The sequence below is a fragment of the Aythya fuligula genome, chromosome 1 (genome assembly GCF_009819795.1).
Source record: "Aythya fuligula isolate bAytFul2 chromosome 1, bAytFul2.pri, whole genome shotgun sequence".
NCBI lineage: Eukaryota > Metazoa > Chordata > Aves > Anseriformes > Anatidae > Aythya > Aythya fuligula.
In genome coordinates, this window is record NC_045559.1 from 179,489,826 (window position 1) to 179,516,220 (window position 26,395).

Below are 26,395 nucleotides of genomic sequence, written 5' to 3' on the forward strand. Positions count from 1 at the left end.
AATGATCCTTTTGTGCATGAACAGCTCATGAAAATCAGATCATTGCTCAGAGAGCCTGCAGCTGGGCTGTGCTTGCCTGCAAAGCCCCGGTGCTTTGAACTCGAGACAAGGAGAGGAATCATCTCCCTCCTCCTGCCTTTGTACCTGTCTGGGACTCGCATACAAGCAGGATGCTTTGCCCTTCACTTCTTTTGTTGTGGCTCTCAGATGGTTTCCACTGAAAAACAGCATGCTTGGGGGTGGTGTCTTAGTAGAGGAAATTAAACCGGACATCTCAGCGTTATCTCATTTACCATCCTGCACTCCACCGTATTATTTCGCCGCCTACTCATTTGTTTTCCTCACGCACGAGCCCATTCAGAGAGAATCCCATCTCTCTAAGACTGTTTAGTCACGCAGAGGATGCGATCAGCCTGCACAGAACTGAGATCACACCAAGGGAATCGCTTCTTTTCCCTGAACTCGGGGCACCAACATTGTTATGTAAAACAATAGCAAGAGGAGGAAAATGGTTGGAAACCATCACTGAAACACTACGGATCTGCTGCACTAAGAATCCCATGGAAACCAAAGCAACAGCAACTTACCCTCTAAGTGTCTTCTGTGTTAATAAATATATCTATAAATATATACAGGCAAAGACTCACTACTTTTTCCAAGGCAAAATAACTAGACAGCAGCAAAGATTTAGAGAAAATAATGTCACCCCTGCAGCACGGCTGTGACATTCCTGTGTGTTGGTTTATCATCAGATAAATCAATGTTTAGGCTCAGATCTGCAGCACCTGAGTCACGCCAGGGGAATGTGCAGAATTTAGACACTGAAGACAACAATTGGGATTTGAAAAGCCTCTCTGTGCTCCCCAATCCATCAGAATGTTTAATCCTGGGAAAAGGGAGGTGTGAGGTGTATGGGTGAGCAGCCAGGGCACTGAGCTGAGGGCTTACCTGCTTACGTTTCTTATTCTCAGGTCCTTATGTTCGCATGTTTTCTAGACTTCTCCTAAGTCTTGTTGCTCTTTTCTGAACCGTCTACAACATTTCCTAACAAGCGTGGCATACAAAACCAGAGCTGCAGCTCCAGCTGATCCCTCACCAGAGCCGAACAGTTGTTTTATGTCATGTAGGTGACAACCTTTACGCACCTCTGTGTATGTGTCCACTTTACAGCACCACAGCGCTGCTAGAACGGGTCACAAAACAAGCACAAGACAACCACTTGACCTTTTCTCCTGCCAGGCTGACCTTTAATTCCTCTCTGTCCTCTCTGCAACATTTGTCAGTCCTGTCCGATTTCTCAGGATGATTTGGGATTCTAATTCCACCCTTCAGCATGCTTACAACCTTACCTGCCTCAATGCACGGAGTAATTGTCTTTTTTTCTGCTTACTCTGCCTGAACTAGATCTCAAAGCAGTCAATCTAATCAGCCACAAAATCTCTTACCCATCACCATAATTTTGGATGTGTGTATAACGTGATTTTTGGCTTAAACTATCTTTCAGACGTGTTGCATTAATAAGCAGAAGACTAATCTAGCCGGCAGACTGGTCTGAAGTTCCAGAAAGCGGTGATCAAGTCAACAATTTAATCAAGTAAGCCTTGGTTCTGCTGCGGTCTATCACTTTATTTTTGGTGCACCCCTCCAAAATCCAACAACAACAAAAACCAAGACACGCAGGCTTTGTTTGTTTGAAAAAAAAAAAACAAAACACCAATTTTTTACTGTAAGCACTGGTAAGAAAACACAACGTAGTGAACCAGTAGACCACCTTCCCCACAGGGCCATCCGTAGGCACCTGTGGCATGTTTGAAAAGTGCACGCTGTGAAAGTAATCTCTGCATATAAGGACATTTTACAGTTTTAAAACAGATTCGTAATTATATTTAAGGCAATGCTGTTGATGTTTTCCGAGGACAGCTCAAACATAATATTAAGAGGAAGAGAGAACAGGAAGACCTGCCTGATGCTTTAGGAAGAGCCTTCTTCCTGACTTGTAAAACAAAAACCATTAAGAGGAGCAGGATTTGAACCCCCACGGGAAACAGTCCTATATGTAAGTCAGTGAAATTAAATGCTTACTTCACATTGCTCAGCACAGTAATTTCTGTTCTTTCACCTCTTAAACCAGATCATAAAACTCTGGTCTGCTTGCTTCAGAGTCCCACAGTCCAGCAGCACAGCACCACGGGACCAGATTCAGCGCACTGAAGCAGTCGATTGCCCTGACTGATCCCAAAAGGTGTTAAGGGTAAAATGTGACATTCAGAGTGACAAAGTTACTGCCAGCTTTGGTAAAGATGTTAAAGTGAAAAACATTTGTTCAGCACCTTCATTTCTTATTAAACTAGAGAAAAGATGAAAATTAAAACCAATTCAAAACATGAAAACCCATTTGCATTCAAATTCAAGCTATTGCAGATCTTTTTAGCTCAAGCCCTTCTGTCATCAGAAACAGTAAATTACACTGCAGTTAAGTAGAAGTCCTGCATTTTAAGGCTGCTTTTCCACCACGTCCCATTTAACCTTTTGACTCCATTTTAATCAACACACAAACTGGTCTTAACATGCAACGAACTTGCTCCATCCAGCCATGCTGGAGTCACACCGACATCAGACCTAGTCCTGCTTTCAGCCACTCACGCTGAAAAATTCTTCACCCAGTCCGAGGGAAGAACAAGCCGACTGTCCAATTGTCCAGGATGTCAAAGGATTCTGCAAGGTATCCACAGGAAACTGCTGCACTAACTTGGACCAGGAATTGCATTAAGAACGGAATATTCCTAGTGACTTTAAGGAGTTTGTCCCAAACAGGAATATCTGTAAACGCAGTCAGTGAAACACTGAAGCATTTTTGGTCCAATAAGATGCACACGAATCCTAAGTATAAAGTGCTCTCACAGTAGTGTGACTAGTTAGGATTCTGCTTAAAAATACAGCTTCCAACCACAGAGCTCTTTATGCCACGGATATTTTCACTTGGACAGAGAAATTAGTACTTGGAAGCTCTGAAAAATATTTTTGCTTCACGTACTCTTGAAAGAATAAAGTTAAAAACAGTGAAAAGTATGAAATTTGGTGCCCAGCAAGCAGTCCAGAAGAGAGAAACTCCATTAAACTCTGAAATTTTACATTATTTCAGTATTTGCTGTGTGCAAAGGAGCCAGTTCACTACAGAGCCCCAGATTCTTTCAGTGACTGGACGTAACTGGTGGCCTGAAGGAATCCACAACCCATACAACTCAACACCAGACTGAGTTGCAGTCGTTTTGTGAGCTGAAGGAACAACTTCGCTTATAACCTTGAAGATCTTGATGGCATAACTCAGCTCCTCTCGTCACTGGGATGTTTCCTGCAGCACTAAGAACACGGTGCTTCAGATGTACTGCTCTTCATCTCTGCCGTTCATGAGCAGCGACCACTTGTCCCCTTCCTCCTCAAAAAAGCCATTACGTCTGGGCAGCTTGTCTGAAGTCAAAGAAGAGAGAGAGACTTGACTGATCTGATCCCAGGGAGCGGGTCTGGATGAATCCCTCCTCCTATCATCCATCCCGATGTGAACACTGATTTGGGAAGGAGTCAGTGGCTTCATGCGGCCTTGAGCTTGTGCCTCGTAACTTTCTGTGTCTGGCTTCTTATAACTAAGAAGAGAGAGAGAAAAGACATTTAATATCAAGAGGTCAATGTGTGGAAGTGACTTTGGCATTACAATAAGTCAGAAACTTCTCATAACCTGAGAAGTTTGCTATCTGCACTTCATACAAAATATTAATGGCTAAGAGTGGTGATCACATGGCATTACGACAGTTCAAACAGTAAACGAGAAGGTGTCTCAAAATGAGGTTTTTATTCGAGACTGTGATCTCACTGAGCATTCACAGGATCAGAATCATGATGCAGTAACAGATTTCCTACATTAGTTGGCACTGCACTGTACACTACAAAAGGCCCAAGCTACAGTAGAAACATTTGATGGTTTGGACTAATTTCAGAAACTCTAAAAATTTTGATTTTAAAAAGATGCGTGTTCACAAAGCTCTTAAAACTAGGTCCATTGCAACTGCACCCAAAAAATGTAGAATAAAATTTAATAGAATTTGAAAAATCTTGTTACATTTCAAACAGTCACTCACTTCCAATAAAAGAAAAGCAGGATGCTTTCACCAGCTGCAAGGGCCAAAAGAATAAACATACTTTGCTTCTTTTTCTCCTTGGCTAAATTAAAAAGACTAAGTAATAAAAGCAGGTGCAAGTCTTTCAAAAATCATTTACTGCTACTTTATGGAGAACTCTCATTTGAATTATTTGTTCGGTTGATATCCACAGCAAGAACAGCACCAATCATTACCTCCCTTGGTACTGAACTTGGTTCACAGTCTCCAACACAGCTGCCCTTGTGGCATCCACTCAGTACTTCAGCTGATAATTAAAGACTCAATATAGTCTTAAGTCTGGGTGTGTTCATGATAGTGACATCCATCTCTTTTGGAGCCAAGAATTAGACAGAACAGCCCCGTGCTAAAGGGCTGTCAGGTGTTTTTAGGTATACAAAGCCCAAACTACTGTCTCGTTTGAGCTGCTGACAGCCCCCCAGTTGCTCAGTGTAAGCCCACTTGCCATTTCAGCTGCAGGGAGGACAGCACGACGGACACAGAGGAGGCTGCCATCGCAGCTGATCCCATCCAAGGCTGAAGCACGAGGCCGACGGGCATGAACACACCTAGCAAAAGAGCATACAGACGTCAGCCAGGGCAGCTTGTCCCTGCGTATCACAGAACAGAGCAACGTGACTTATTGAGACCTCTAGAAATACAACCAGATAAACATGTATTTACTTAGTTTTAAATATTTCCCTTCAGTTGCAAGGGCTGGGCTTTGCACAGATTCAGCTACAAGACTGCAGCCACAAGGTAAGCCTATTTGTCCCTTCTGCACATATGAAAAAAGCAAAAGCGATAGAAAGACAAAGCAACAGCCAGGCAAACGAGGGAGAACTTACTGACAAAGAAAAAGAGAACTGCTAAAAGTAAGTTTTAAGTTGGAATTTGGAGCATGAGAAGATGTCTGACAGAAGCACGGAGAATCTAAACAGTATGAGAGAAAATGTGCAGTTCAGGCTGAATAAAAGAGCGAGCACCAAGAAGTGGGATGATCTCTCTCATGAGAGGTGGTTTAAAATATACTAAAACTGATCCCCAAGTACTGCTATGTAAAATAAGAGCTTTTTTATTTTTTTATTTTTTTTTAACATATAAGAATTCACTCATAAGAGCTTAAAATTGGGAGAATATAGACTTCTACCAACATAAACATCTATAAACGTATATATTTTGTCCTCCCTCCCTCTGCCAAGGCTTAGATGCTTCAGGAACCTCTTTTCAGTTCCTTGAGCAGGAAATCCTGCAAGAGACACCACAGAGCTGAGCACTGCTGCTGTCTTCCTCAGGCTGAGCTCCAGCAGCCACTCACCTGCTGCTATTGGTATTCCAAGCAGATTATAGATTAAGGCAAGAATCAGATTTATCCGTATCCTTCGTACTGTTCTCTTTGATAAGTGAATACTGGCAACAACATCTAGCAAGTTGTTCTGCAAGACAGAAAAGCATCGAAAGGTTTCCACACGCAGTCTTCAGAACACCGAGCTAAAAAGAAGAGCAACAAAGTGATGAAAGAAGCCAGGTCAAAACCGTAGTGCTCACTCGGATGAGAACAACGTCTGCTGCTTCAATGGCAACGTCGGTGCCCGTTCCAATCGCAATTCCAATGTCAGCCCTGGCTAGTGCAGGGGAATCATTGACTCCGTCACCAACCATTGCAACCTTCCGCCTCTCGTTTTGGAGCTCCTGGACTTTTGCAACCTTGTGAGAAGGAAGAACCTCAGCGAAGACTTTTTTGATCCCAACCTACGTACAAAGAAAGAAACGCGTGCTTGTTGGTGACATGCTTCACGCCAAAAGGAAAGGCCACCTGCTGTTTTTAGGGAAAAACAAACACCCAAACTAATTCTGGTCAAGGCCACACTTGCAAGTGGCACAGAAAGCTGATGACCAACATGTTTTTAGTGTAAAAAAGGGATTGATTACAGTCCCCTTCATCATTACCACAGAGAGGCGGGCAAACCACACACTGCCCTTGGCACATGTCAGAGTCATCAGGCACTTACACTAGGGAAAACACACATCAACCTAAATATGCAAGTCTCAGGGAAACTGAAAATAAAGTAGATGGCTGGATAAATTTACCTGTCCACACCTCAACTAACCTGGAGATGCTTAACCAATAGCTTAGTGCTGCAGTTGGAGAACAGAACAGAGGTGGGTGTACTAAAGAGGGCCGTGACAACACCCCTGGTCAGGCTGCTTCATCAGGTAGAGATCAGCTTTTCACTACAAGAGGTAGAAGTTACCTTTTATGTTTCAAAAAGTAACATTTGAAAAGTAGCTCCCCATTTTTCCATTGGAAAGGAAGTAAGTGACAAAATTTCAGTGAAAACGTGGGTTGGCATAGAGTAAGCTCCTTTGAAAACTTCACCTGGGTGCCCGCAGCCATAAATCAAGGTCCATTTCTGAAAAACTTCTTCCCGTAACAAAGAAAGGTGGGGTGGGGAAGCACTTGAAAACAACTGAACGCAAAGATGAAAGAGGGAATTAAAATACGATCCCAACTTCCAGATCCCAACTTCCCTTACTGGGGACAGCACTGAATGCTTGTCTTCACTGAGGTCTTAGTGCAGTCACTGGACTTTACAACTCCACCTGATTTTCAGTCCAGTTCAACAGACGTTAACCTTTCTTTAACACATCCAGGGAAACTCTGCTTACTCCCAACCCACTGGAACGAGCAGATCCTTGGAAGCCCATCACACATTTTTTTTTTAAATGCAAAAAGGTACCTGAGTAGCAATGGCTTTTGCAGTTTTTCTGTTGTCTCCTGTTATCAGCACCACGTCTATTCCCATGTTTTTCAGCGTGTGCACAGCAAGGGCTGCCTCCTGCTTGACAGTGTCTGCTATGGCAATCATTCCACACAGGGCACCTTCACAAAGAGACATCCTGCGTTAAAAACAGCTTTGGGCAGCAAAGGGGCAACAAAAGTGTAGGACTTTCCCTCCATCACACCACGGTGGCTTGTAAAGCAACATTTTCTGAGCAGGATTGGCTTTCAGAAGCCTGAACCACCATCTGAAGTTTTCTAAGCTATGGCCCCTTTCTTACACACACACACACCTCTCTTTTATCTGTTCCAGATCTAACAATAGGCTCCTTTGATAAAACTCCTGGACCAGGAAGAAGGGGAAAATAGGGGAAAATAAGGGGGTGGCTTTTAAACATGCCCGACTGATAGGTTTTATGGCCTGGACAAATATGATTGAGGGCCAGAGAATGTTTTGTGCCCAGGTCAGGTGCTGAAGCTATTCCTCCAGGAAGCAGTGCATTTGTTTTTATATCCCCTAATCTTTCAGGGTTGGATCTCTATCACAATTAATTACTTCTCTACAGGAATGCTGTGCCCAACTTCCAACACATCGACTGAAAGGCATTTCTGTGTTTTCTTCACATGACTTACAAAAATCCCATGCTGTGTGACTGCACGTGACTTACAAAAATCCCATGCTTACTTTTTCAAAAGTAAAGCCTTAACAAGGTTTCAGTCCCCAGTTTCCCCGGTCACTATCACTACCAACAACAGGAACTCCAAGGGTCCTGATTTTCAGCATTTGATTTTGCTGGACCCTGACAGAGCCCCAGTGGAGACATGCAAAGGCCTCTGAAAATTACTCTGTGTGCACATCAAGATTATTTATTCACTGATTAATTCAGAGGCCCCAAATCAAGATCACAGGTGCACTGGCAATCTATCACCATTACAGCAGCTTCTCGTATCAAGGTGTTGTCTAGGATCCCTTTCTGTGTGGCACAGAGCAGAAGCCCTCTGGAAAAACTCATTTAGTCTGATCTAGCATTTCTTTTATACTTGAACAATCTAATGATCTCCCACGTTTATTCATGAAGTACTTTGAGATCAGTAATGCAATGGGTCAACCTGAAATCCTTAAGTGATGTAAAGTCTGGGTGGGACATCAGTTTGTGGTTGCACACCCTGCACCAGCACTGCTTTTTGGAAGCAGGAGGTTCAGAAATGAAAATTTAAATTAAAAATTACCCAACAAGATCTTTAAACACTGAAAGCAAATATTATTTATAACATTATAAGTTACTGTGATATAATATCATAATTGTATCATTATATATAGTATATATATATATTGTATTATTATATAAATACTGGAAGTAATAATAATAAGTAGTAGTAGTCGCTTGACACTAAGTTACCAATGACTTGGTTCACTTTGTTTTTATCCTTTCCATGGTAGAATCATTTGACATTGATTAAGTCTCTCCAAAGAACAGCAGTTACCATCTATAGCCACTAATACGGCAGTCTGTCCTTTGGTTTCGTGGTCTGTCATTGCATCATTTACATCATTTGCGATGTGCAAGCCATTTCGCCGCATCCACTCGCGATTTCCAATCAGCACCGAGTACACGTGGGAAGCTGACGGACCTTCGTGGAGAGAGAAAAGAAAAATGAGAGACTTACAAAAAGGAGACATGCCAGAGACATTATGTTTGAGAACGACAGTTTCAGGCTGCACTAGCTATTGAAACACTCTGCAGAGGTTTTCTTTTGTGTGAGTCTTTGACTGGGAATGGCCACATCCTAGACACTTCATCTGGGGGCTTATCGAATGAAATGAGGCTTATTTGAAGTGCTGCTGTCGTGGCCAAACCCAAACGCATAGCCACTACCTGCTGACAGCCTCACAAAACTTTCCTCCTTCAAGACTCACTTCTGAGCCTGTTTATACACAGAACTGTGTCATGAACTTAATGGAAGCATTTGCACATATTTGCCTCTGTGAGTTCGCATTGTTTTTCTGGATAAGCGCAGCGTGCACATTTCCTAAATGTCACGCCCCATTGTTCTCACAACTAACAACTTCTTTCAAATATAAAGGCTATTTTTGGTAACAAAAAAAGTAGTTTTGTTCTAACAAACAATGAAACAGTATGGAGAGCTCTTCATTAAGAAGTCAATCCAACTTCACAAAAGCCATCTGAAGACAGAGAGAAGCTATTACATCAACACCATTCACACATGGCACAGTTCTGATGATTAAAGTTCTTATTTTATTTAATTCTTCTAATAGCTTTCTCAAAAAGGTCAGAAGAGACACAGTCTTCAGAGAACTGATGAGCTTCTTAAAGAAGGCTTTCAACATGTATTCTTTCTCTCGTACAATAACAAAGATCAAAGTGCCTTTCACAGAGCCTGAAACAAAAATAAATTTGTTGGCTAAATCAAAAACATTACGCACTGAAACTTTTATTGTGCACCTGCTGATTATTTTTTTTTAATTAAGTGCCTTGAGAGATATTGAAACAGAAAACAAAAGGTCCAAGTTATTACAGAACTAAAAGGTAGGACATAAATGTAGCAATAAGATAACGTATGTTAAAGGTAATTGCTCCAAGTAAGAAGATCATGCTAATTGTCAAACTTTGCTCTCTGATGGACCATTCTTCTGTCCTAAAGGGACCTTGCTGACTATGGCTTATTGCCTAGGTATTGTGCAGACTTTTGGAGTACTCAGCACTGTAGCATCCAGATCCTTAATTAGGTTTCTGAATTCCAGAGCAATTGAGAGTAGGGGAGAAGAGAGTTCAAGTTTTCATAAAGGCTTATTTTTGTCCCTCATATTCTTTGTCTCTCTCTCCATCCTTCTGCTGTTCCTAGTCTGGCAGGATTCATTAGCCCTTGGGCAGAAGTACCTTCTGATTCAGGGAGCGCGATCAGTGCGTTATCTTCCAGAGGAACGCTGCTGTCCCCGCTCCTGTTAGCATCCAGCTCACCCAGCCCCTCCTCGGCCATGCCCAGGACAGCCTCAACGCCGCCAACTTTACAGCTGATGCCACAGCCTGGGACCGCCTGGAAGTTGGTGCAGTAGCCCAGGCTCTGGGTGCCAAGCTCCTGCAGATGTAAGCAGAGTTCACTGTCAGTCAGCGCGTGGTACAAATATTAGACAACTCCCACCAAAAAGAGACCTCATTCCTCCTCTTGACAAAGACTTAAGGCGGCATAGAGCAGAAATTAAAACAAGGATGTCCTAGATGTGCTGGGGTTTTCAAAGGCAAAGAGGTTACAGTGTTGGTTCATGACCTCAGCCAAGATTAGGAACTAAAAAGAAATACTACAGCAAGCCATACAGCCTCTGAAAAGAGGCAACTTCTAATTAGCTTCACAGACAAGTGGCTGTGTGGCATCAGCTCTTATGTATATACACAAACACATATAAGGACAGTGAAAAACTGCATCTAATCCCTGTGATCTGCTGACCTGGTGGATGATTCTACTAAGGAAACTGTTTTTTTGTTTTGTTTTGTTTTTGTGGAGTGAAGGAGAAGCCAGTGAGTACCTTCAAGATGAGAAAATGAATTATCAGAACCCTATAGGGTTGTTTTTTTTCCAATCCATTCATTTATAACCAAGTTATTCTGGCTTAGCTCTCAAAGTCAGAACTGTGTGTACCTTTCAGTGACCTCATTACAATGTCGAGATGATAAGGCACATGGTAAGAATACCTGCAAACAGTACAGCATTTGAATTCATATAACCATAAGCCAGTAATAATTGGTGCATGTGATAATGACTTAAGTATCAGGGAAACTAAGACAAATTTGGAAACAGAAAATGTTATATATAAAGGAGGCAATTGAATCACTACCTACACTCTATTTTTCCTTCTAAATTTACATGTTAACTTCTAAATTTCACCACTGAAAGATCTATCATTAGTAAGTTTCAGATTCATCAACTAATCACAAAAAGCCCAGTGACTTCTCTTAGCAGCAAGAAGCTGGTTATTTTTAAAGCAGGTTTCCTATGTTGGTTTCTATTTGTACCTTCATTCTTCCTGAAATACTTGATGAACACACGCGATATGTAAGCGACCTCTACGGATCTGCACAATTTGTGAAAACGTGAGCAATCTATTAATTTGTGAAATTCACACATATCACAGGACAGCATTCATGTTTGGTTTAAAGCTGTTTGCTTGAGCTATTCAGATAAGCAAATGACTAACAGAAGTGACTACTACAACCAGGTAATATGTGAAATGTCACCATATATATTTGCTTCACGATGCTATTTTAAACATAAGCATTCTTCCTGCATATATTCCGTAATCCTTTTTTTTCCCCCTGTTATTTCTGGGAAAACTTCGTAAGATCTTGCCTGAGGACTCCATAGAATTACCAGAAAGCCAAAGCTTAGAATATGCCTTCTAGGTATCACTCAGAGTAAGATGCACAATCATAAAATCCGCCAGCTTTTCAGCCTGTTACTTTTCAGAGAGGCCTGTCCCTCTGGAACTTGCTCATTTCACACAACATCGCTGCATTCATGTAGATCTCTTCAACCCTGAGGTGAAACAGAAAGGCTCAGTACCTCTTTGCAGTATTTAGTCACTGCTACTCCTAAAGGATGCTCGCTGCTGGCTTCTGCAGTGCCAACCACTGCCAGGACCTTCTTCAGAGAGAGCACAGCTGTGTCTCCCAGCAGAAGCACCCTCATCACTTTAGGAACTCCACAGGTGATGGTCCCAGTTTTATCAAACATCACGGTCTTGATCTGCAAAAAAGAAACCACAGTTACTACCTAAGCTGTGTGATCGTAGGAATGTTTGCATGCTTTAGGCACATAAATGCAGGCAAGAGATCAATAATCAGATTAGTGTAACCAAACCACAATGAATAAACCTACAAAAGTCAGGGATTCCTGTACTGTGAACTGTCTGTGCAGGACTCCTCATGCCTTCTTATTCATTGCCCATACAGCTACAGTACCATGCTGTACCTGTATCAGGATCTCAGACAACACACTCACTGCAGGACTTGCACTTTGTGTGTATGTATTCTCATGCAGGATTCATGTAATGGCACCTTACTCACTTTTACCACAAGGTATGCAATACAAGGAGGGCTTTTACAACTCCTGTTCCAAATAATTAGCAGTAGCATTTAGGAAAGAGGATTCAAAGTTGTTTGGAGATAGAGCGGGTGGGAGAGAATTCAAGAAACTGCAACAAATTCAAGAAACAATGATCTAATCAAAGCCAACCTCACCAAATTCAGCAATCACTGGTTAGCCAGCCCTGTGGGTCTTGAGGAATCAGCAAAGAACCAAGAAACACGGCCCCACATACACCAAAAATCAAAGCTAAATTCTAATCTTGAAAAATAAACACAGCACGGAGAAACACATAAACCAAAACCCCTAAAGTCAGCACCATTTCCATTCTCAGCTATTCCAGCCCATCAACCCTGCAGAATCCAACAGGCCACCTAATTTTCCAAGCCCTGACCCAACTTTTCCCTGTAATCCAAAAATTCAAACGAAAAAAAAAAAAAAAAAAAAGCTAAAACAAAATTAATTAGAGTATTTTTCATGTTTCTTTTCTTTTGTAGTTGTTCCATTTTGCCGTTACTTTTGTATTTGTTGCTTTTTTATTTTGCAGAGCCTTGTAAAGAGCCTTCTGATCTCTCATATCACAATTTTATCATGTCCAGTAAGAACAATAATTATCAGTCTGATTAACTTATTCTTACTTATCCCTTTCACTTAAGTTATTCCGTTTATGTCTAATCCAGTCTCCCATAACATAGTTTAAACCCATCTTCTTCTTACTGGCTTTGGACATGTCAAATCCTTTTTCCTCCTCCTCTTTTCATCAGTTTTCTATGTTGCAACAGCTGGGTAAGCTACAGAAGTACAAATGAAGCATTAACCTTGTGTGCCATTTCCAGGGGCTTTCCCCCTTTGATGAGAATACCGTTCTGCGCAGCAACTCCTGTGCCCACCATCACAGCTGTTGGGGTAGCCAAGCCTAAAGAACAGGGGCATGCAATGCTCAGCACGGTGATTGAGGTTTGAAATGCAAACCGCAGTATCAGTTCAGCTTTTGTAACGTCTTTGTTCTGATTCTGCAAGAGAGGGGGGGGGGAAAAAAAAAAAAAGAAAAAAACAAACAACAAAGAGATGCATGTTTGCTGATAGAAGATAACACACATGTGCATTCATATTCACTTCAAAAAAAAACCAACACACATTTACCCAGAAACCTCCAGGATAGGAAAACAATCTATTATTGTTACTGTAATGGTAGAGAAACATCAATATTATGAATTGTTTATGGCAGCATTTTGTGGCTTTCTTGCTGCTCAAGCACACATATGCTTCAGGACTTTCTGTTGGACACCACCTATTGAAGCAACACAGCAGAATTACCCCTTACATTAAGTGGTTTGACAGAGTGACTCTCTTTTCAGGCTCATGGATGATTGTGTAGCTTCCTGGCCTTCCCTTCATGATTTACCAAAGGAGAACCCTACATCCAGGTGCATGGATTGCCACAGTTGCCGAGCATAGCAAATATACATCGAAAATATAAGAGATCACCTTCCTTCTAACACCAAACCCACTATCTGCCATGGAAAAGGATGTTCAAACAATATTTCAAGCATGATAGGAACAGCTCAGTTCCTTTCAATACAGTTATAGATAATGTTTATTACAGAAGAAATACCAGTAGTTTCAGTTTGTGAGAACCCCATGCAGAAATAAGGGCTAAAAGCACAGCTATATTTATACCTGCAAATATATTTTAATTAGTTTAATTATCTACTCTGTGTAGAAAACACCACACTGTACAAAAACAACATCAAACCCTACACACCAAAGGTACATTAATTTCATTGGGAGACTTCACTAACAACAAAATCCAACTCTTAACGAAATTACTTACAGGAAAATATTTCTGAATGATATCAAACTTTATAAAACCAATTGTGATCCATACTAACAAGGTCACTGTAGAAATAATGATGATAAATGGAACAAAATATCCACTAAACCTATCTGCCAGTTGCTGGATAGGTGCCTACAAAAAGAAAGAGAGAGATTTGCATGTTTATGATCAAAACACAAATATGCAGAATTCATGAAAGCAATAGTCTTTATCTGATTCTTTTTTTGAAGTCTGGAAAAACAGCAGTTTGCTGAATGCGTAAATATGTCAGAATATGGGATATTTTTTCTAATTTAATCAAAATCTGTGAATAAGGCTTACTTTCTATTACTTTTACCTTTGACATCTGAGCTTCTTCCACCAATTTCACGATCTGTGCTAGGGTGGTATCGTTACCAACATGGGTTGCGTTAACAAGAACTGAGCCATGCGCATTTATAGACCCAGCGATCACCGTGCTCCCAGGCTTTTTGGTGACTGGCATGGCTTCCCCTGGACAGAAAGAGTAAGAACAGATGTGCCAGACCAGTGCAAGCACCTCTAATGACACTGAATTTAGTCCATTAGCACACAGCACATTGCATGCTAGCAAAATCAGCATGCTGAACAATAATGACATGAAGTCACATCTTGTTTTTGTCTTCTGAAGCTATGTATAAGTGGTGTCATACTTCTATAAACCTTTTTCTGGGTTTATTTTTGCAGCAAATGCCTTAGCAGACGTCTCTGGCTCTTCCTTTTCAGCCTGCCTGAGATCTAGGGCTCTCATTCTCTGACCTCCAGAAACATAATCCCCTACAGCCTACAAACGCCAGTGCCCAGATTTTCCTAAAATAGGCCATGGTTTCTCATGCCTTCACTGGAACTTTGAGACACGTGGGAGGGGAAGTAATATTTCTGAGTATCTTGGCTAAGAAATGCATCACAAAATAAACAGCCAAATGGACAGGGTCACTGTGAGAGAAGATAGCTAATTTTGTGGCACCCAAAACACAGGCTATTAAAGTAACAGAAAAGATTTAGGATACATTTTCTGTGTATATTATGTTTATAAAAAACTGTGAATTGGCACCAGCAAAGTGCCAAAAAATCACGTAACCTGGAGACTGTGAACAAGAAGACGCAGCACAGCTCCTCAAACCACAGAATGTGGAAGTCGTGTACAACAACCAGATGGCTCAGTCACCTCTGTTTTCTGTGATTCTGCTTAGCAAATGGGCCAGAAACTAGATCTTATGCTTCATTCTTTCCTTTCCTCAACCAAAAAAAAAAAATTAGCATTACTATCCCTGCAGATAAAGCATCAGTCATCTCATTACCTTCCCAGCTTTTTATTAAATCACTTAATTAGTGAAGGAATTTGGGCAAGGCTTTATTTGATTAACTGGACAATAATCAGTTTAATCTTCAAAAGCACAACAAAGTTGATCAGTCCTCTAACAAATCCAGCAAGCTGCCTGGAAAAACACCGCACTGCTTGGTGTGGTAGTCACCAGCAACTGTAGAAGCTGGGGGTGGACGGAAATCCTACACCTTTCCCCAGAACAAGAGAGCCCGAACACCTGGATTATGAGAATCCCTCTTTGCCATTTTGCTCTGAACCTCTGAGCTACAACTTGTCCTGACCTTTTGTGAGACCAATAATGGAGGAAGAAGCTTAAATTTCCTTAATCCTAACCCTCCAGCATGCCATCCCTCAAAAGGGCCAGGAACAAACTGATCTTAAAAGGAACCTCTATGAATTTCTCCAACTGATATTTTGTACAGCCATGGGAGTTTGGACATTGTCTCCATTTCTTCCACCCTCAATTTTCAAAGACTACAAAAGTTGTCTCTGCGGCAAAGCTCCTACTCTCACGTTGTCTTTTCAAGAATCTCTACAAAACCTTTATTTTCTGTTCTTAAGGCAAGCGATGACTGGTTCTCCTAAAATTAAGGGTGTCCCCTCCTCCCTAGGCAAAGAAATACATAACTACATCAAGCAAGCCAATGACAATGTAGAAGTTACAGACCCTTTAAGTTATTTATAAAAATTACACAATCAAATAAATCCTTAATTAACAAAAAGAAATGAAATTTTCAAAAATTATGAGTAAGTCCCATGACCCTTAATGAGCCCCAAGGTGTGAGGTTTGCTTTCTCTCTCCTTGCTCACTTGGCAGTCCCTCTTGGAAGCCCTGTCTGATGTCCATGCACATACAACCCAGAATTTCAGCTGTATGTCTCTACTGCCCTTTAGAAGTTACTTCTAAAAAGGTACCACCTCTGCAAATATATTCCTGGGGAAACTGCTAACATATCTCTGGAATAATGACAACAGTGTTTAGCTTCCATCCATCCCATCAATACATCAGTAAAAGTCACTGAATTGAGCTGAGATGCTTTGTGTTTGTTTTTTTTTTTTTTTTTAAGGGTGCGTGCAGACAGGATTTAGACTGAAGCTCACAAAGCCCAGCCACAGAGTTCATTAAGCTAGGAGGTTATTCAGACAACACCTTTTGGTTTGGGGCTGTTTTCTTTTCTTGTATGAAAAAGTTACAGCAGATTTCACATCCCTGAGTAAGTTAAAGGGAAATTACCAGTAATGAGAGACTCATCCGCCATAGAACTGCCTTCAATCACCTTTCCATCCACAGGGAACTTTCCACCAGGAACAACTTTTACAATATCACCCCTCTGAACCAGTTCAACAGCTACTTGCTCCTCCCTGCAAAAGACACAAGTAGAACAAGACAGATCGTTTAGGCCAACAGCTTCAAAAGAATAATGCTTTCACATGAACTCATCAAGCCTAGGCTGAGCTTTTTCGGTTCATGAATACCTGATGATAGAGTGGTCAGGTCCAAGAGTCACCACAGTGGCTTCCGTGGCTTGAAGAGATATAAGTTTAGCAAGAGCTTCTGAGGTCTTACTCTAAGAAACAGAGACACATGATTAAGACATACTGAGATGTATAAATGCTGATGCCTACTGAACACGATGATACATGAACTTTAAATGACCACAGTACCACAAATATCAGAAACATCTGACTCCAAAATTGATCTGAATAGTTTTATTCTATTCTCATTATAAAAGCACGGCATTTTCTGTGGAGATGAGTTACCTTTGCTATGTGTTCGAGCCATCTCCCAAGGGCAATGAATACAAACAGCATTGGAGGAGTGTCAAAGAAAGTGACAGGACTTTTCTCTGCCTTTTCAATGATGGCCACCATCAGGATCACACAGGAATACACATAAGCAATCGTCGTGGCCAGTACGATGAGCACATCCATATTGGCTGTCTTGTGCTTCAGGGATTTGTAAGCTTGTAGGTAAAAATACCATCCACCAAGAAACTGTTGGCGTAAGCGTGGACAAACTCACGTTAAGATCACAGCAGTGAAAGCAAGGAGCACATAATACCACCTATTATAATAGAATTATGAACATGCAGTAGATAAGGGAAGGGATTGCTGTCCCGTGTGAGCTATATGTTGCAACTTCAGTCAAGTCATCTACTTGGAGGTTGATTCCCTTGTCATCCCCTCACTCGCCCTTCCTTGCTCTCTGAACAGCTCTGCCAGCTAAATACCACCCTTTTGCTAGAAATGCAAAATAAACTAAGCACAGAAGTTGAAGTGATTTATCTAGAGTTACCCAACCAGTTTGCAACCAATCAGGTATTTATTTGGTTTTACATTACTTTCCCCTCTTAGAAATGCAACTGGCAAAACTGTGGCAGGAGTAAGCGCTGTGAGCAATTACAGAATTGGCATTTTGCAGAAAAGTCCTGCTTAAGTCTATGTAGGTGGTACAGAGAAGAGTGAAGGTATAATCCATTAAACCCTTCCAGTCTCCTGTCTTTATCAGATCAGATTATGTAAATGGGAGATGAATAAAAAACAACCCCCTAGGAAATATTCTGGACATACCTGAACAAAAGTGCACAGGACAAAGAAGAGAAGATTTAATATAGATAATCCAGGAATGAGATTCTGTTCCAGCACCATAGACCCATGGTGTCCGCCGTCAGGTATTAGCATATAAATCATTAGGATTAAGACAGGGATACCAAACACTAGGCTGCACAAGAAAGACTTCCTCCACCTGAAAAGTAGAAGCTGTAAATCCCCGGCCATGGCACACCCCATAATACCCAGGCCAAACACCATGATGGTGCAGAGCGAGGGTATTAGTGCTGTGCTAACACAAAGCTTCAGGATATTTGGGAAAGATCCAGCACTTCAGGACAACTTTAGTGTCTCCTACATATATAAATGTACAGAGCTTTATCTGTTAAAAACTGAGGCTAATCAAAGTAATAAAAGTATCTGAACCGAATAGCAAATCATAAAATTAAATATGCTTTATACAAGGATAAGCTAAATTAACTGGGGAAAGTGAGGATGGTGAATTACAAGAGATGATCTACATGCACTCATTACTGAGAGAGGAAGAGAAATACTTACTGCTGTATTTCTTTTTTATGATCCAAGTTATGTGCATTTGGAACTCTTCTAGACACAGAAGCATGAAAGCCAATTTCCTTTTTATTAAAAGGGGAGGGAAGATGAGTTAGCTTTGATTAAACTAACGATATTACTCATAACATACTTAAATGACACTACTTTTAGAAGAAATGTCAGAAAAGGACACTGTTCCATATTTAATAAATGCCATTTTCTTATTTATTTTCAGATCCTGCCAATGTGAGATCATATATCAGCCAGGACTCAAAACATGGCCTATAAAGGACTTTTGTTATCTACACACAGACAAAATCATGATGCAGTCAGTATCCTGGCTTCTTAGGCACAGGCAGCTCCCATAGCTGGAATTCTGCTGTCCTCCTCTTCAAAGCAATTTTACACACTTTCCTCCCCACTGGTATGAGAAACAGAAAACACCACAAAGGAAGGGAAAAATGTATACAAGCCTCTGGGCTAGTAAACCTTGCTAGCACGGATGCATTAGAACAAGTCCAGAGGAGGACTTGAGATGATCAGAGGGCTGGAGCACCTCTCCTATGAAGACAGACTGAGGGAGTTGGGGTTGTTCAGCCTGGAGAAGAGAAGGCTCGGGGGGAGACCTTACAGTGCCTGACGGTGGGATAAGGAGGGACTCTTCGTTGGGGAGTGAGAGGATGAGGGGGAATGGCTCTGAACTAAAAATGGTAGATTTAGATTAGACATTAGGAAGAAATTCTTTACTATGAGGGTGGTGAGGCCCTGGCACAGGCTGCCCAGAGGAGCTGTGGCTGCCCCATCCCTGGAGGTGCTCAAGGCCAGGCTGGATGGGGCTTTGGGCAACCTGGGCTGGTGGGAGGTGTCCCTGCCCATGGCAGGGGGTTGGGACTGGGTGGGCTTCCAACCCAAACCAGTCTGCGATTCTGTGATTCAACTTGTTAACAGTACAGTTCATAGATACACCTGAAGTAGAAAACAGGGACTACCAGATTCAGTTTTAACCTGCAAAGCTAACCGCAGGACAAAGCAAAGGTGCAAAAAGCCAGTTCTGCCTGACACTTAGGTGAGCTGCTGCAGTGAAACCACTCCCCGACAACCCTCAAAAAAAAAAAATTGAACTCAAGAGCTGCATTATCAGATGCTCCTGTGGCAAAATGTACTTCACAGAACTACTCTACCAGCCTGAGCAGCCTACTACTTACACATTAACCACTGCTGCCACATCAGCTATACAGACAAAGAGCTTTTTCTGAACAAGTACTCTCAAGTATATGAGAGGAAGACAGTCTCTGCTGTTCTCCTGACTACTTTCTGTGTGTGGCTCATACAACAAGTTCTCTTCCCCTTCTGCCAAAACAAAAGAAAAAGCTTTGTCACCTTTGGCACCTGGGCCATGATAACGGCAGATTTTATGATCTCTGCGGTTACTGATAAGCCAGGATTTTTTTCCTTTACAGGCTGTATCACATCCTGTTTTGGTTTAAACAGCTTCTCTCTGAATTATTATGGGAATAAATGCCAGTGTATACAGAGATGTTTAATACTCATGGTATGAACAGGGTTTAGCTCCCTGCTGTTACAAAACTCCCTTTACAGTCTCTTCCAGTGACAAGAGAAAGTCGTAGTTTCTTCTGATGTAACAACACTTCACTGAAACAACTGGAAACTGGCGACACACGATTCCACATACAGAACAGCCAGAATGGATATAGAGACACTTACACCAGATAGAGATTTAAAAAGTCTGGGTTTTTATGATAATTTTTGGAGGGTGTTTTTAGAGCAACAGCCTGGGATGCTATGCAATTCTGTGAAGCACAGCAGCTTCACCACATAGGCAAGACCGTACACGTACAGCAAACACCATACATTATCTGCAAAAGTCAGCAACACTTCCCAAATATCAGCTGTTTTATTTTCTTTTTAGCTTCAACTTATAACTGTTCATATATTATTTTTTTTTCTAAAGCCCACCTACCTCAATTATTTTTATAATGTCTCGAGGTCCTGTAATTTCAGGATCAAACTGGATGTGAGCTTTGCAAGTAGCCAGTGCAACTGAGGCGTAGAATATGCCGTTTGTTCTCATAAGTTTGGATTCAATGTTGTGAACACACGAAGCACAAGTCATCCCTGTAATCTGAAGAAAACACAATTTTAGGAACAGTTTGCAGTCTTTGAAATCAAGAGCAGCCTCTTCTCACTGTCAGTGTTAAGAAGGACCAGTACAGAAGTTAATTAGCTTTAGCATTATTGATGCAGGTTTCAGTGTTCAAGGAAGACCATTATTTTTCTTTTTAAGAAAACACTAATGACTGTTCAAACTCTGCTGGTAGTGACCCAAGCCCTCAGAATGAAGAGTTTATAAAGCTATCTTAAAGGAAACAAAGCTGAGAATATAACTGTCCACTTTTATTGTAAATTTCTGCAACCAGCTAGTTTACTGAAATTTCCTGGTAGCTTCAGTAAGAGATGTTCCCTTTTTCTGATCTATTAGCATAACTGCAGACTGTTGTTATCTTTCTTACAATAGCTGTATGTCAGAGAATAAAAAGACTTTTGAAGAATCTGTCCTCAGCATGAACAATTTACTAATATTACCCAACCTTCTCAGGCCTCTTCTACAAACCCCCTGACATTCTCATCACATATTTGATGATAGACATTTCCTGTTCCATCCGTTTCATTTCCTCTTGTTAACAAAAGCCTATTTTTTACATACAACTATTAATTATTTTTTTTTCAGCCCCTTTGGACAGGTCCTTCTAAGATAATTGCTGAAAAGAGAAAATCAAGTTAAGGAAAATTGGTGTCACCTGACAGAACTGACCCACTGAGGCAACAACTCCTTAAACGAAGTGTTTATAAGAAGCTGCTTCTTCCAAAGCTGATATTTCCAAAACCAACATACAGTTTCAAGTATACATTACTTACAAGAAGCTCCACATTTCCTTCTGTTTCTGCATGATCTTCTATGACAGTAGCCTCAAAACCCAAATTCTGGATCAGCTGTGCAATTTCAAGAGGCTGTATGAACTCTGGCTTGTATTTTATCTCTGCTTTACCTGCCATCAGGGCTACCAACACTGAAACAATTCCTGTAGTGGCAATAATAAAAAAGGTTAGATAACATAGTTCCTTTGAGAGGAAGAAAAATAAAATATTACAAGTGATTTCTGATGTGGGCTGTAACAGCTTAGAGTCTTTTTATGTCTAGTGCTCTCTCTCTGCCTCCTTCTAGTGTTGTTCCCTGGTCACAGCAGCAGAGATTTTACTGAGATGTGACCATAACACAGTTCCCTTTAGCAACGACAGGAGTTGCAACGGGTACACTAGAAAAAAAAGATGAGTCTTGCTATGGTCTAATGAAACAAAAAGAAAGACCATAAGCAATTTCTACACCGTTTGCTACAAGCTCTACCCTGGACTCTGAGTTTGGAAAGCCCTAAACAAATTCCACTGCACAATGTTCGGCCTTTTATTTAAAAAAAAAAAAATCTAGACTTAAAATCAAAAAACAAAACTGACCTGAGGTGGTAGTTGTTTCCTGATTTGTTACTATTGCAGTGAGCATCACTGGGAGACTGGGTGCACAGAAATCTATAAGCAAAGCTTTCCTAAATCATGCCAACATGCATTGCAGCAGACAATACAAAGGCTCATCTGTTCATGTTCTGTATGGTCAGGGCAGAGGTAGCTCCAGAATGCAGAGTTAGAACTTAATAAGCCTTGCTGTGCCTCAACCAATTACCCAGGCACTGGAGCCACACATTTATTTGTACTTGCTTGTGCAAATGTATGCTGAAGAATAAGTTTCACATCACAAATGTGTCAGACAGCTCTGGAAGAGGTGGATTGCTCTGTAAAGCAGTAAGGCCCTGAGAACACAATGGGAACAATGTCTCTGCTCTTGTCTTGAGCCTTATTTGAAATGTCCATCATATAACAACAGCTTCCTGTTGCAAAACAACTACGTCCATAGGTCCACCAGTGCAGCGGGATAGTTAAACAGCGACATGGTTACATTAGCACTAACAAAGAACACGAAGTCTGTGCAACCTCAAGATGTTCTACCACAGCCCCTGAATACCTCCTCCAACCACTAGACCCACCCAGACTCACGAGAGGAATGTCACATTTATTACCGTCTTCCTTCTGCAGTTTCCTTTCGATGGCAGACACGCACGACGCACAGGTCATGCCAGTGATTTGTAAAAAACACTTCTTGGCTTCACCGGGCTGGTTTGGCCCGTCGAGGTGAGGACCCTGCAGAAGAGGATCTGAGGCACGATCCTGGTGAGGAGACTCCAGAGCTTGAGGCTGCACCGCAGCATCGCTGGCGCCAGGCCGATGCTTGTGTTCTCCCGTGCCAGTATCTTGAATAAACACACAGTAAAGTGAACAAACACTAGCTGAAGCGTGATACGATGACACAAAACTACAAGCAGGCCGTATTTATCAGTCATGCAAAGTCTCAGTTGTTTGAAAGGTGATACGGCAATTATGGTTTCTTCATGGAAATGATGTAGATTGCTACTACACAGCTCTTTTTCCACTTTCAGATGGCAAATGGCTCCTTCCTATTTCAATGTCTAGACCTGACAGTTACCTCTGCTCAATAAACATCTATTGGGATCTAGAGTGTTTTCTGGGCTCCCCAGTACAAAAAAGACAGGGATCTCCTGGAAAGAGTCCAGCAGAAGGCCACAAAGATGATATGAGGCCTGGAGCAGCTTCCCTGTGAGGAAAGGCTGAGAGACCTGGGGCTGTTCAGCCTGGAGAAGAGAAGACTGAGAGGGGATCTCATCAATGTGTATAAATACCTGAAGTGTGGGAGGCAGAGGGATTTAGCCAACCTCTTTTCAGTGGTTTGTGGGGACAGGACAAGGGGCAATGGCCACAAAATGGAGCCCAGGAAGTTCCGCACCAACATGTGGAAGAACTTCTGCACGGTGAGGGTGACGGAGCACTGGGACAGGCTGCCCAGGGAGGTTTTGGAGTCTCCTTCTCTGGAGATATTCAAGGCCCATCTGGACGCCTACCTGGGCAGCCTGCTCTAAGGAACCTACATGGGCAGGGGGGTTGGACCCGATGATCTTTCGAGGTCCCTTCCAACCCCAACAATTCTGTGATTCTGATCCAGCACAGAGAACACAGCCCAGCCTCACAGTCACTTTGTCCTTGCTGCCTTCTACACAGAGCTCATAGCACTTCATCTCTACCAGGGAAAAGGACGAGTTTCTCAACAGGTTTCTCTTTCTGGCACAATGTTTATCATGCAAGTACTGCAAAATGAGTAACGGGAGATTTGCAGCGCTCAGACCTCCACACACTCAGGCCCACTGTGATCATCTTTGTTCTTTGCCAGATTACAGACACCCAACAACTAACCCTTCCAGCTGCACTCACAAACCAGATCTCTCAGGCAGAGTATTTGTATAAAGGAGCAAGAGCTGCCTCTGAATGTGTTAAACACAGGAGCTCCCCTCTTTTTCCAGAGATAGATCTGGCACTCTCCTACAAGTTCTGAAACAAATCATAATTAAATGTCATATATGGACTCCTCATTCATAGCTGTTGCATAGATTCAGAGGGATTGGACACACAAGAAAAGCTCACAGGAGTGGGGAAATTGGGATTAAACCAACTCATTCCAGGTAAACTACATCTGTATCTGAAAGGAAATCTGTTCTGAGCTGAAGCAAGTAAATATTGCTGCTTTTGAAATTCACCAGAGAGATTACACACCATAGCAACTTCTTAAACATTGGGCACATGTATGAAGTGTACAAACTGTGCTGCAGCTGACATGTAAAAGCACTGCCTGCTTCCCACCAAAGGGTACATGTACATGCATCTCGGCACTTACTTTGCTGAAAGCAAGGCTTAGCTCTTGGATAAAGTACTCAAGAATAAAAATCAACAGATTAGGACACAGTTACCTGTTAGCACAGACGCATCAAACCCCATGTCTTCTATGGCAGCTCTCAAGTCTTCTCCATTTGTGACAGCTGGATCATAACGTATGGTCCCAGTCTTGCCAGCTAAAGAAACTGCTACGTGCTGCACACCTTGTCTCTGCGATATCGTCCCTTCTATGGACTGCACACAGGAATTGCAGGTCATACCATCGATCCTAATAACAGCCGTGCACGTCGTGTCGTCCAGCGGCTCTCCAGCGAGACCACACGGCAAAGCAGGCGGTGGAGATGGTTGGTTATTTGCTTCTGAATCATTAGGGAGGCGCACTTTAAAGTTTCCAGGTGGAAGGGACTCAATAGCTCGCTGCAGAGCTGACAGGGTAATTAAATTTGGGCTGTACCGTACAACAGCACATTTACGCTCCAAAGACACGTTAATACTTTGCACGCCTGGAAGAGAGGATATGTTTCCTTCGATGTTTCTGACACAGGACTTGCAGTGCATGCCTTCTATCTGCACAGCCACGGTCGCTGTGCCACCCATCCTGGCAGCCTGTGGCTCCAACCCATCACTCTCAAGACTCGCCGGTGTCTCCTTGGGGTCTGCGCTCTGCAGGCGCCCAAGATCAAGCACACTGAGCTTCAAAGGTGCTGATTTACTCTTAATGGTGCAGTCGTACCCCAGGCTGCTGATATGGCTCTTGAGTTCCTCGGGCTGAATGATGTAAGGCTGGTAAGCAATGATTGCCTCCTGGTTAGCGAGCGACACCTTGATTTTTGCCACACCATGCAGCTTCTTCATCTTTCCCTCGATGCTGGTGACACAGGACTGGCACGTCATGCCTTCTATCCGAAGCTTTATTACCGCTTCCCTCGAGCACGGTAAACTTACAGATGCCGGTGTCAACCTCTTTTCTGCGACATTAGCGTCAAAACCCATGTCATGAATTTCCTGGCAAATCTGTTCCGGGCTTATTTCTGACTGCAGGTACTTTACTAGGGCATTATTCTGTTCAAGGGAGACTTTAATGCTCACGACGCCCTTCACCTTGGAAATTCGTCCTTCTACTGACTGCACGCAGGACTGGCAAGTCATCCCCACAACCCTGACTGCAACAGTGCGCTCCTGGGAAGATGGCGAGGGCAGGGTTTCAAAGCTCTCCTCGTAGCCCATGTTGTCAAAAGCAAAATGCTGTTTCATTGTAGGTTCCAGTGCACAGCTAGGAGGGGAATCAGTGTCGGACAAAGCCTAAAGAGAAAAATAAAAGTAAAATGTACCTTTATCATTGTAAAAGCAGCCATGTTCTTCATAAGCCCTCAAAGCAGTCTACTTCCACTGAAATGTTTCATGATGTTAACTTGCACTTTGACTACACTACCAGTTAGCTATGCAGTATGAATCAGGCCTCTGACACTTCCCTTGAGCAGCAATTTTAGAAATACCCACATTTCCAACCCAATCATTTATAACTTGTGTGCTCCTGTCGTGCAGCCCGAGCTCTGCTCTTCACAGCAGACTGCCACCGGCACAAAGGGTCACAGGAGAGCGCACACTGAACATCTCTCCACAGACATCAGAAGCCAACATTTTGGCCAAGCCACTACCAAAACAAAATAATATGCCAACAGAAAACAGATTCAGGAATTGCTGGAGCCTGAAACCAGGCAGGACCAGTTGCATGATACCTGCAGCACCATAGGTGTACACACAAGGGTCTGGATTGTCTGCAAATATACAGATCTTAGAATTTAAAATCTACTCACAAAGATTTTAAAAAGACATATGTATGCAGATGCTTCCACTATAGTTTAGTTTCACCTTCCTCGCTGTGAGGTACCTAACAAAGATCAGATATTGAGCTCCAAGAGCTCGCTGCTTTGATCCAACACCAATTTTCCGAATGTCACAGCCATTACTGGAGGAGATTAGCCTGAAGTGGATTATCCATTAGTCAAATCATGGCCCACAATACTGCAATTCTACAGTTCAGTGCACTCAATTCAATTGAAAAATGCAATATTAATCAAAATTATAAAGGCGATGCTTCTCACGGAAGAGGTAATGAGAGCACAACTCTCCGTCATCAAAGGACATCACTGACACCAAGCAATGGGGAGGACTTAGAAGGGGAGGGACAAGCCCAAGATCTTCAG

At 42.2% G+C, this 26,395-nt stretch overlaps 1 protein-coding gene across 1 annotated transcript in view; it reads right to left on the minus strand.

Moving 5' to 3' along the window:
• Positions 1-2,645: 2,645 nt before the first annotated feature.
• The window catches only part of ATP7B (ATPase copper transporting beta), a 30,028-nt gene continuing 6,278 nt past the window's right edge, over positions 2,646-26,395 (minus strand). Inside the window, exons 2-21 of the mRNA XM_032207927.1 lie at positions 24,263-25,490; positions 22,466-22,696; positions 21,255-21,418; positions 20,299-20,460; positions 18,324-18,400; positions 17,787-17,961; positions 16,977-17,210; positions 16,692-16,783; positions 16,450-16,577; positions 14,208-14,362; positions 13,868-14,002; positions 12,852-13,046; positions 11,512-11,694; positions 9,834-10,032; positions 8,419-8,565; positions 6,893-7,035; positions 5,700-5,903; positions 5,470-5,587; positions 4,618-4,720; positions 2,646-3,641 (exon numbers count right to left, since the gene is read on the minus strand). Of these exons, the coding sequence (XP_032063818.1) occupies positions 3,377-3,641; positions 4,618-4,720; positions 5,470-5,587; positions 5,700-5,903; positions 6,893-7,035; positions 8,419-8,565; positions 9,834-10,032; positions 11,512-11,694; positions 12,852-13,046; positions 13,868-14,002; positions 14,208-14,362; positions 16,450-16,577; positions 16,692-16,783; positions 16,977-17,210; positions 17,787-17,961; positions 18,324-18,400; positions 20,299-20,460; positions 21,255-21,418; positions 22,466-22,696; positions 24,263-25,490 (4,338 nt within the window). The 3' untranslated portion in view covers positions 2,646-3,376. The remainder of the gene's footprint in view (positions 3,642-4,617; positions 4,721-5,469; positions 5,588-5,699; positions 5,904-6,892; positions 7,036-8,418; positions 8,566-9,833; positions 10,033-11,511; positions 11,695-12,851; positions 13,047-13,867; positions 14,003-14,207; positions 14,363-16,449; positions 16,578-16,691; positions 16,784-16,976; positions 17,211-17,786; positions 17,962-18,323; positions 18,401-20,298; positions 20,461-21,254; positions 21,419-22,465; positions 22,697-24,262; positions 25,491-26,395) is intronic.